Raw genomic sequence first — 12,335 nt, 5'->3', positions numbered from 1 at the left:
GTGCATCCCACCAACAAGACAAGACATCGACTTAAAGAATCTGTTTACCTCTTAATGGTTGAAATTTTTTTAGTTCAGCAATAGCAATTATTTTGCTGAGAATAAATTGGTTCTGTCCCATTTTCTTTTGAGGTACCACAAATCCAAGATTCGAGAAATACATAAAAAATGTTTATCACTGACACAATCCAGGTTTTATTGATAATACAAACAGTTTAGCCACCACTTTAAAAAGTCACATGGGGACGAGCTTAAACCCATCATGAACGCAATACTAATTTATTCATTTTGAGTTTCTTCTTCCCAGAGTAGTTTTTTTAACAGAGCTTATATTCTTTGTTATTTTGATATAATTAGCTGGTTAGTTTGTAATTGCCATGTTTTGTAAATTAAAAAAAAATCCAGTGTGGATTTTCTTCTTACTAAAGAGAACCTGTGGAAACCTTCATTTCAGTTTTGAGAGAACATAGACCAAACCAGAGTTCTGATTCTTCGTGTGTTGGTGTATAGTGGGCTTAATTCCCCCACCTCTTTTTTCCCCAAAGAAGAGTCTTCATTTGATTAAAGTCTTGCTAATAAAAAAAAAAGAGAATAGAATAGAAAATACACAATTTTCACAAGATGGAATGTCTATGGAGAGCATTTGACATGAAAACATTTCTCTGAGGCAGAACTGGAGGCAAAAATGATCAATTTCACTACAAAACATCATCTGGGAACATTCACAACTTGATAGCACAATTTCTCACTGATCCAAACCCTTTTAACGTCAGAGGAAGTCACCTATATCCACTAGAAGAATGGATTTTGCTTGAAAATGGATCCTATACAAGTTTCACTGCCATTTTTTGAGTGGCATTTTTTTTAAATGTATGAAAGAGAGTAATCCTGTTCCAAAAAATTTCAACAGCTGAAGGTTTTTCTGTTTTGCCTTTGGTGGTCTAAGAAAAAAAAAACATATTTCCTAAGGTACAGCACCTCTTATTGTTTCACATCTTCATAATTTTAACTACATTCAGATACTTATTTACTTACAATAGCATGGGAAAGAACCTTTATATATACACCTTTCAGTGTTTAGATATCAATTTACTTACAGTGTTTAGATATCTTTTTTGGGGGTCACAAAAAATTACTTTGTAACCCAAAGTAATTTTTATGTCTTTTATTTTGAAAATCTACTTTCTAGTGATACGTTATTTTCCAAGCCACTCACAATATGGCGGGCGCGTTAATGAGTCGTTACTATGGGAGAGGGATATCAATTTAGTTTGTGTGTACTATGGTAAGCCCGATTGACTCTTTTCTGTGTACGATACACCTCGTCAATGTTTTGTTGGAAAGAAACGTGTGGTTTGAACTTCGTCTTATTGAATTCACATAAAATTTTCGCACGTAAAAGACATGAACAACCAGTAAACAACTCAACTTTATACAGTGGGCTCTCGATATTCGCAGAGGTTAGAGAATATAACCGTCCGCTAAGAGCTAAAATACTGAATACTTAGGAACGCTTCTAAAATGCTTGCAACTGCTAATTATAACAATTCAAACTGTATACCTTATAACCTGCAATATGAAAACGAAAACTTGTAGCACTACCGCAGAAGCCAACACGTCTGTTGTCCTTATCTTCGTGTTTGTGGGTTCAGCCAATCAGCGTTAAGGAAAATGTAGGGAGCTCCTGGATTGGCTGTTTCCCAAACACCAGCCAATAATGTGTCACGTTGCATTGCGCCTAAATTTCTCAGTTTCCAATCAACGAGTACGTTTTCTGCAAATAATTTGGAGGCAAAGTTCTACAGAAAAATCAACAGGGGTCCACTGTATGTCACTTTTTTTTTGCTACCACTGGCCCTGAATACATAGTCTACGTCTTGGTTAGGTCACTTCACTTCTCTGCTGGCACTGAACGGGTTGAAATATAATGCTAAAAACTTATTAGTACATGCTTACATGACTTTAAGGCACTTAGCATTAGCATGAGCCCATGTACTGAGAATGTTAGCATTCAAGTTGAGTTCAAAGTCACAGGAACTTTCTCAGCTAGCTTACTGGAAAGTTTTAATCAATATGGCTGCCTTGTACATAAAAGCAGTGTCTTTTTGTTGCACCACTGTCAGTTTGTTTGCACAAAATCCAGGATATTACGGTGTTACCAATCAATCTGGGGAAAAAAAGTATATTTCAACTTACAACCTGAGGTTGACTTTCAACCAACTTGAGCACAAGATATTCAACATTAAGCATTCTTACTTTGATTTACAAACCCCACATTAAGATGTTGTTACCATTACCTCATGTCTTTTTTCCAAAAATGTTCTTCTGATCACAACAATGTTTATTTTAAAATCTCTGCAAGAGTAACTCTGCCTCAAAAAAATTTCCATTTTTAGAAAGAAAAAAAAAAAAAAACTAAAACTGTGTCAGAGAGTTCAGCTGAACGGAGAGTGCTGTGCATTGCTGGGTAGAGCTCCTTTATCAGACCTCGGAGAGACTCTGTGGCTGCTCAGGCATTTGTTGGGGCTCATTGTGGATTCGACAAACTGACTTGTTACACATCGGACACACACTCCGGATTTCTAACCATTTCAGCAGACATCTAGGGAAAAAGCAGGCAGACGGAAAAAAACATGACTAAGAAAATCATTGCTGTCACAGTTTTTGCTGCAGGACAAACACAGGTCTCAGTTACCATAGTTGTGCTCAAGTTCAAACATGTAAAGAAAATATATTCAAGAGACTTGATGTAATTTGCAGTGGGAAATTCAGCAATAGCTACAGGACTTTTTGACATCTGTTAAACTACTTATTGAAGTTTTAAGTATGCAAAAAACTCTGCTTTGCATACTTAGAAACATCATACGAGTTGTACATTGTCATAAAAACATGGTAATCAACAAGTACTACTATTGGACTCACTTCTTATGAAAAGCGTGGGAACACGGACACACTCCAAGCTCATCCCTGCTGCGAAACTCTTCCAAACATACTGCACACGTTTGCTGGAAAAAGAAAATACCAGACCATGAAACCACTTCAGCAAATTAAAAAAAACAAAAAAAAAAAAAACTAATTTATCCTAGAAATCTTCTTGATCATACTACCAAGGATATAAGGCGTAACTCTGAAGCCTATTACTCTTCAAAATGGGAAAGAAAAGTCAACTAGTCATTTTAACTAAGGAAGAGGTGCAGTGATCTTTGTAAAGCTTCAATAAAATAGCCACCAATTACCCCAAATTTGCCCTTATTTACACCAATAGCGGTAATTGAAAAGTTTAGATGTGTGCTTGATGCTACAGCCACTGGAACCAAGCGCTTCTATCCGATAAATGAACATATAAGAACCTGAAGTACTTTAAATGTTCAACCCCAAAATCCGTATTAGCTTGCAACATGTATTCAACTTACACCAAGAAGACTCAGTTTCTTTCCTGCTCCTTTTAGAACTACCTGTTGATGACAAAGGAAATAATTTACTTTACCTAACAGAAAAGCAAATGAAAACAGTCTTGTAGGAATCTTTCAGTAACAAGATGTTACCTCATTGTAGCCATAATGCTCTCTTGTACCTTGTCTTCTTAGTCTGTAAAGAAGTAACAAAATAAAACTCAGAATGCTGTTTTAAAGGTGGTTTGAAGAGCCAAACACAAGCCATGCTTGGGGCAAAGTCTGCAACAAAATAGTTGGTTTATTGGGCTTAATGAAAACAAAATGGCAACATGAGACAACTGTGAGAATCAGTGGAAAATGTAACAAATGTTGCACTTTTGTTCCCCAATCAAACCAAGTTTATGGGACTATCAGGTGTGAAAACACCCCAAAGTAGAAAAGCAGTAGAGTGGTTTACAGGCCCAGGAAGTCCGGTTTGTTCATGGAGGTGTGAATGCAGAATCAAACTCTGACGCTGACCAAAAAAGCAAATTGTGGTCGACCTGCAACCTCGGTCTTGGTCTGGTTGAAGTGAACTCTGGTGCAGTTTGAATGCATATGTGAATGCCAAGTGGACCGGAGACCGCTTCAAAAGCAGGAAGCAAACTACAGCGCAGGGCATTCTGCGTAAATACAACCAAACAAACATGCAAGTATAGCGCTAGAAATCCTTCAACTGCTAAAATCTGATTTCCATTTTTGTTTATTTTTTGTAAAGAAGAAAATTGTGTTCATGTCAGAGGATTTTGTCATCTTAGGCAAGGAGAAGAACAAATTTTTCAATTAGCTTGGTTCATTTGACACTGTTCAGTGTGAATGCGAACTGCAACAGCTGAAAATGTTGCAATTTTGGTCCCCAATCGAACCAAATCTCCTTTAATATCAGGAATGAAAATACTCAAGACAGAAAGAAGGATAGAAAGAATATAAGAAGAGATTTTATGTCCTTGGCCTACTTAAATATTGGTGAATAATTATAGCTAGTTGGTTCAGAATTTTATGCAACACGCCCTCTCCATGTAGCTCAAGGAAAACTTACCAGTTTGTCACCTAAAAACATCCCTACTGTGCAAATTATGCGTTTCTTTATCTCTCCTCGCTGATACAAGTCTTGTCATGCTAAATGAATCAGCTGGGGATGCTCAGTGCTTCAAGCAGTCTTGGAATTCGTATGATGTCAAATTCATGTAACAACCTGAGCAGTGAAGTCCCTCACACCAAGCAGGGCTGCACAAAAAACATCAAAACTTGGGATCTTCACTGTAAAATATTTGAGCCGCTTTTAGTTGTGTCTACTAGCTTCTACTCTTTAAGTCAAAGAAATCTGGCAAGTTTTAGATTTTGAACTTAAGTTTGTCAAATATTAGTGAGATGTATTAGCTTTTGATTAATTTTGTCACATCTCCAAGAGTTGAGTGAACTAATAATTTTAAGTGGGTTTTCACACCTGATAGTTTGATAGACTTGGTCCGATTGGGGACCAAAGCTGCAACATTTGTTACTTTTTCAGCTGGTGTGGTTCGCTTTCACACTGCACTATGTAAGTGAACTAAACCTCTTGAAAAACATTTACCCTCCTCACCTGTGGTGGGGCTGCACCAAGAACCACTGAAGAAAACGACATGTATTTACCCAGAATGCCCTGCGCTATAGTCCACTTCCTGCTTTTGGAGCAGTCTGCTTGGTGTTCACATTAGCATTTGAACCGCTAAATGCAAACTGGTTGAGGACAATGTTTGCGCACAACAAAATTAAATGTTTCTGAGCTAAATTCATTCTGATTTTTAATAAAAATGCATTAATGCAAATTAAATAAAAATTTCTGGTTGACTTTACTTGCTTCATTTTCAAGTCAAACCACCTTCAGATGTTTTATAGTGTACCTGAACAAGTAGCAGCAGAAGATGAGGCTGAGCATGAGGATGAAGAGGCCGATGCCCAGGATGATGATGTAAATATTAAGCGGCAGGTTGAAGAGACTTTCGCTTGTCATCTTGCAGTCAGGGACAAAGTGCTGCAGTTCAAAGTCACACAGACACCCTAAAAATGGGAATCATGGGTAGAGATTATTTACCTTAATAGATTAAATTATATGCCTTTTTAAAATCCCAGCAGATTATTGAGAGAAGTTTGGTTGAGACAGAATTAGCATCATATTTTCAATGGAACAAGTGTTTTTTAGGGATATGGCTGGAACCAAATAGGAAATTATCTTTTTTTATCCAACAAACAAATGTTTACAGTGAAAATGTCATGAATGCGGCAAATCAAAATAAAGTATCTGGGGTAGAGTTGGAAAACTACAATCCAAAGAATCTAAAACTGAAGCATTGACCTTAACTACGCTAGTATCAATCTGATACAGATCCCAACTTAGTATCAATATTCTGGATCGATTCGCCCACCTCCAGTGCAGGTATTTATTTTATAAAATCAAATTAAAGGCTCATTATTATCATGGTTTTGTTTTATAGAAAAAAATATATATATAAAAATATTGTGGGGGCGTAGGGGGGGGTTGGCTCCAAAGTCGGAATGTTAATTAATTTTCAGCCATTAATTCAGAAAGTTTTATATAATTTTTGTGATTTCATTGCAAACACAGACACACAACTTTACCAAGTATTCTTGGACTACTTTCTAACACAAATATCTTAGTACACTTAAAGTAAGACAAAGCTTACAAATAACTTTTCAGCTAAATTTAGGAGCTTGTTTTAAGTCAATAATTCCTTAATATTAACAAAAAAGTACTGGTTACACTGGCAGATTGTTTCACTTATAATAGGGGGAAATGCTTTGTTAGAAGTAAAATAATCTGCTGGACGAACTAGTACTTTTTAAAATCAATATCAAGGAATCATTTACTTGAAACAAGCTCCACTATCTTGCTGGGAAGTTACTTGGAAGTTATGTTATCCTATTTCAAGGACACCAAGATATTTGACCAATAATACTTGGTAACATTTTGTGTTTTTGCAGTGTTTTATTTTTTCTTGAGTCAGATTTGTCATACATAATCTCTTTTTGGTGCTCTGTATAACAGTCTGTGACTTTTCTATGAGAGTGAATAAAATTTTTACAAATATTCTTCACACTGCAAAGCACCTGCATGTCACAGGAATGTGTTCACCTCCATGTTGGGTTCTCAGATATTTTAATTGAGAATAAACTTTTTTCTTAGCCTTGGTGATTAAACGGAGCGGCTTTCCTTCCACACAAACCCCCATCAGTGTAGCGCAATGATGCAATTAGCACATTTTTGCGGTTAGACAGAATAGCTTGTACTCCTGCTCTGCAGCCAGACTTTAATACACAAAGGTCACACCAGTAAAGGCGCATTACAGAGGGCTGGTAAGGCGAGTGTTTGGCTGGACGTTTAGGTTAAAGAGGAGGCAGCTGTAATCTTAGCACTATGTTAGTAAATCATTGATAGTGGAGGACCAAAAGGTAGGCCACTGTGCAAATGCTGCATGCATGCATGAACAGGTCTGAACTTGAACATGGTTAAGGTGAGGTGAGGTAGTTGATCTGGTCTGGAAACATTACAGCTGTTTCTGTAGATTTTTCCTGCTGATGTTCATAGTTTTGTCTGCGCAAAGGAAAAACTAAAAATGCGGTGTACATTTTTGTGTTGAGTCTTATAAAACCAACTTAAAAAGGAAATGTAGAGTAACAGCAGGTTATTGGGAGCTTATATAAAAATTGAGTTCCATGTTTAAAGTCAAGATTTACATGGATAGCTTCTTAAAAAAGATTATGAATTAAAAAGAAAAAACAGTTAAGCGGCAGCTCACAATTGCAGAAAATCAGAATAATTAAGTGTAGCAGACTGAAAGATTATGATGGCAGCCCCAGAAGGACATAAAGCTATGCTAGATATTTACTTCATCATAAAGGTAGAAAAATTTAGTAAAAATTGATAATGTCCTCAAACTAAGCAAAAAAAAAAATCTACAGATTTCTTGTGGTTACATTTTGGAGGGAAAACCACAATGCTAACGTAGCATTTAATGTCGCATAACATGTCAAACACTCTTCTGTCATATTTTTTCATACTGAATGGCCATCAATTCCAGATTATCTAAGATTACTTCTATCATTGTGGGTGTTGGTAACTTTGAAGCCATGAAAAATTGGGTTAGTTTTGAAAGAAAGAAAAACCAAAAGTCTCCTTTCCAGTTGTACCTTCTTATCGCAACTCTACTTGAGTTGGTTTGACTTGGTTTTCAATGGGGTGTAATGGAAAATGACCTCGAATCAAGTTTAACCAAGCAGATACTAATGGAAAAGAAAATGTTCAGATTACATGTGAATCCGTAAGCCTGGCAAACTATTAAGTAATCCTGCAAGGCCTTGTGGGTAACATACTTCCAAAGTCTGTGCTGCCAAAAAGAGTCACTATAGATCAACTTGGCATCATTTAAACCAAAAACAATCAATTTTTTCTCTATTTAACTACAACTATCATATCATGCTCTTCATATTAAAATACGGTGTCCCAAGGTTAGCTACCTTGTTTTGAAATTGTTGGTAATTAATCATGCAAGTATGAAAATTATGCCTGTAGCGCATTTTGGAGGGAAAACAACAATGCTAAAATGTAGCATTTACTGAAGCACATTCTTTCCAAGCATTTTTTGTGTAATATGTATCCCTTTTTATTTTTATTTTTTAGATATCCACAACTTCAGTCTCATCTAAAAAAAATGCTTTGGCATTTTGAAATCTGGTTAGTTTAGAAGAAAACCACTATCAAAATTTTAGCTTAAAAACATTTAGCATTTAGATTCTGTTGATAAAGATCTGTCTTTAATTGGCTGTCATTGTTACAGAAAAGTTAAATAATAAACGGAAAAAGGCAGACTGGGGTTGATTTATGAGAATCGTCAAGGTTTGCAGGTTCTCAGTGATAGAATATGTTGATATAACTCTTTAAACTAACTTGTTAGTGCTTTTTCTGAGACGAAAGCATTTAGCATATTTTGGAGGGAAAAAACAAAGCTAATTGCTAACCATGTGATCTAATATACCAGTTTTGTACACTTTTCACACTAACAATATCTCTATTTAATTGTACAACTTTTAAATGCGTCTGTTAAGCAGTACTATTTAGTTGTTAAACAATTGTAATTAGCTAATTTTTGAGGGACAACAATACTGATAGCATCTTTTGCAATGTACCATACTGTCATACTTTTTCAGTTCAGTTAAACATTATTTAAGCTGGAATATCCAAAAGTGTAACTTAGCATCTTAACTTTGAATGAAATGGGTTGATTTGAAAGAATAACGAATTAAAATGTTTTCGATTTAAATCTTCGACGGACGTATTTCCGGTCCAGACACGACCAGCATGGCAGCACCGAGTTATCAATTATAAAAGCTCCAGATTGAAAACATATGAATTAGTGAATAAAATCTAAAATTATATTAAATAATTAAATCTAAAAATAGTGGTCAATATAGATTTGGTGTCTAGTGAACATAGACAAGGACAAGTAGTGCCTTTGCCAACAAGATTGCAGGTGACTTTTCTAAACTTTAATTTGATCCTGAAAAAGTTCAAGACACTTCTTCATAATAGACTGCGCTAAAAGCATAAAAGAACCAAAGGACTGAACATCTTGGATGGGCGGAGTTTGTTTAATTTGCCTTTTGACTCCAAAATCGCTGAAGCTAGCCCTGCTTGTATCGGTTCTCCTTTGTCAAACTTTAATGGGCTGCAATTCAAAGTCAGAGGGACCGCAGTTTGTGTGGCGCAAAATATGAAGAAGGGCTGTGCAGCTGGTGGATCCAAAACACTTACCGTAACACCAGTGAACCGGATGCATCCAATAACGTGTGAATGGTTGACCGGCACTCAGCCGGGAAAAGTTTTGGGTTTCTCAACAAGTTCTCTGGGATTGGTAACTAAAACCAGGTTTACTTAGTTTAAAACACAAAGGAGCCATCCACTAAACACTCCCATCGACTGTCAGATCCGCCTTTGTATCTTCAATGGATGACAAAGAAACCTACGTGGACTCACGGATGCAATCCCAAGTCACTGTTATATCCTTGTGTCACTCTTTTTATCAATGGCTTCAAATTCCTGCTGTGGAGAGACAAAGAAAATCGACACGGATGAATTTCCCTGTTATCCGGGCAGGTTCTCCCGTGGAAAGTCGATGGCAGCGCCTCCATCTGCCTCCCTGCTCCATACGCAGAACCTACGGCGCAGGGTTGGTAACACAGAAAGACAACGGCGCTAATCTTAATTCTGATCCAGGCTCCTCTCACGTTCACTCTCCTCCCTCGTCTCTCTTCTCCACTTCTCATCTGCAGCTCTCGGTTTGTAAACAGATCCCTGCTCATGTGATTCACTGCCTGCATCACAGCTCTGCTTTCGCCGCCCCCTCTTTCCTTCCTTCCTTCCTTCACTCTCTTGCCCTCCTTTTACCCCCCTTGCCCCTCTGGGTTTGTCCCCCTCCTTCCTTTGCAGCTGTAAGCTATTATTGAACAGCAGACGGCAGACAGGCAGGTGTGGAGGCTGAGCAGTAATTAGCCTATCGATCAGGGCAACTCATTGTAGATGACAAAAGATTTAATAAACATATAAGCGAGAATTGGACTTTCATCGTTACTACTGAAAAATAGAGGGATAAATGAATCAAAAAGAGAGGGAATAACAAAAGAAGTTTATTTCCTACAAGGATTAGTGAACTTACGATTGTCGATTAATTAGATTAAAATTTGTTCCAAACGATTAAAGTTGCAGTAAAAACTGCTGTTGAACTATGTCATAACTGTTTCAGAGCAAGAAGGGTCTTGGTGCTATCAATCACCCCTCAGTGTAGTGCTGCTCATCCCCTCCTCTGCTACTCTGCAGCTAGCAGAGCTTGTCATGGAGGCTAATGGTAGTTAGCATTCATTCCTGATGGCGGATACACGGTTTTGCTGTAACTCTCTTGTTTCTCCGTCATTAGCACATTTAGCAGCGCGTACATGAGCTGACTGACAGTGTTAAGCCCCGCCTCCGGGCTCTGATTGGTTGTTTTTGGTCTGGAGTTGTGCATTTAGCTCAGGGAGGAAGTGAAAGAGATCCATCTGTCTCATAGCAAATTGTTACAACATAGTGATAGCGTCAACAAATACTTTAAAAAATATTTTTTTATAAAAGTTACATACTGCACCTCAGACCTTCTTTAAATTTTGTAGTTTGACCTCTATCCAGCAGAGGACGCCACTGGTCATTCTTAAGCCGAACCATTTATTATCAAACGAAGAAGATTAAGAGGAGAGACAAACGGTCCAAATATGTCCAAGTTATGAAAGAATTATAATAGTTAAAAATAGTCAAAATCGTTTATTAAAAATTGTTAAGCAATTTTTAACAATTGTTAAAATTGTTATAAAATATATATTTTTCCAAATAAAAAATTGTTAAAATATATTCTTTTTAAAAATTCAGCATTATGAATAATTTCGCCCTTCATGTTATTGAAAGATGGTCGACCGTCTTGACGCAAGAGAAAACTCATTTTTAACTCACTAATCGATTACTTTCATCCCTAATTAGAATCCTATTTATTGAATTTTTGACTGTTATATTTTATATTTGCTTATGTTTTGTTTTAGGAGCTCGAATGGACCACACGGATCAAAACAAACAAATAAACACAATTAAGTGCTAAATTGCTGGATTCAATTATGTGTTTGTTCTCAGGGTCTGATTATGTTTAAATCTGACCTTAAATGTGCAAAAATAGAACACAGTGTTGTTTGTTATCAAGAAAAACGTAAAAAAAAAAAAAAACCCTCAGAGTAGAGGCCAGTTTATAAGTGTTGTTTTTATTTAAATTTGATTACTTGCGTAAATTAACAGAAAGCCGTAAGTTTTTTTTTTTTTTATGTAGAAATTATCTGGAACATGTGAACCAAGACAAGGCAAAAGTGCAAACAACAGCGCCTCCCTGCGGCCAACTGTGGACCAATGAATTGTGAAATATGTTTCTTATCAACATGTTGGTGGAGCACAGCTGTTTTCTGTCAGCTTAAGAATAGTCTCCAGAATCAGAAAGCTTTTGTCATTCACAGAAAAGTGGACACAAACCTTAAAGAACAAATCCTGCAACAGACGCCTTTAGTAGTTTATCTTTACTTGCTCATGGATACAGAAGCTTTTGTTCCAACAATTAATCTGTTTTCTACTTTTTGATAACCTTCTTTCCCTCTAGATTGTAAAAGAAAAAAAAACATAAAAATGGGTAAATATACTAAAATGTGAAAACTTTCTGTTCATACTTCTAACAGGTTTTTTTCTTGTGTTCATGTTAATGTTTGAGAAATGTAAAAATATGGAAATTTCAGTTTTTAAACAACAGAAATGCTTCTGAATGTACCAGGAGATAGGCAATTAAAATACGATACAATTTCAGTTTTTCAACAAGAGAAATGTTGTTTAAAATGTTTTTGAATGTCTCTGGAGAAATACTGTAAAAATACAGAAAATTTCAGTTTCGTATTAATAGAAATGAAAATAAATTAAACATGATGAACATGGTAAAATTCTGTATTAGACTTGATAGGAATGTTCAAACAATTAATGCAAAATTTCCTCATTTTATAGCAGGACATTTTCTTCTTTAATGAAAATTGTACCTACATTGTAGTTAATCATTATATAACATGTATAAATATTTATATATTCTTAAAATAACACTTGATATGTTGTTTGGTGACGTCCATAAATCGTCAGTTCAACTGTGAGCTGCAGTTGGACGAAAAATAAATATATTTTTGTTTGAGGAATCTGGAAGAGATGACAGTGTGAGACAGCTTTCTGGAAGGAGAAAACTACAAACACAGAGTAGGTCACTTTATTTAGCGTGACAGAAATACTTTCACCTTGATCATTTA

General features: G+C 36.2%; 1 protein-coding gene across 1 annotated transcript; it reads right to left on the bottom strand.

Annotated features, from left to right (window-relative positions):
• Positions 1 to 174: 174 nt before the first annotated feature.
• On the bottom strand, positions 175 to 9,870 carry LOC103154929 (RING finger protein 122-like). Its single transcript, XM_007576394.2, has 6 exons — positions 9,244 to 9,870; positions 5,318 to 5,474; positions 3,546 to 3,588; positions 3,414 to 3,455; positions 2,923 to 3,005; positions 175 to 2,602 (listed from the first exon to the last, which is right to left on the bottom strand). Exons 1-6 carry the CDS (start codon positions 9,266 to 9,268, stop codon positions 2,482 to 2,484), a joined length of 471 nt encoding a protein of 156 aa, XP_007576456.1. The 5' UTR covers positions 9,269 to 9,870; the 3' UTR covers positions 175 to 2,481.
• Between the last annotated feature and the right edge of the window lie 2,465 nt (positions 9,871 to 12,335).

This window comes from Poecilia formosa, unplaced genomic scaffold, assembly GCF_000485575.1.
Source record: "Poecilia formosa unplaced genomic scaffold, Poecilia_formosa-5.1.2 Scaffold406, whole genome shotgun sequence".
Classification (NCBI taxonomy): Eukaryota; Metazoa; Chordata; class Actinopteri; order Cyprinodontiformes; family Poeciliidae; genus Poecilia; species Poecilia formosa.
Note: the sequence above shows the minus strand (reverse complement) of the source record. Positions and strands in the feature narration are given on the sequence as shown.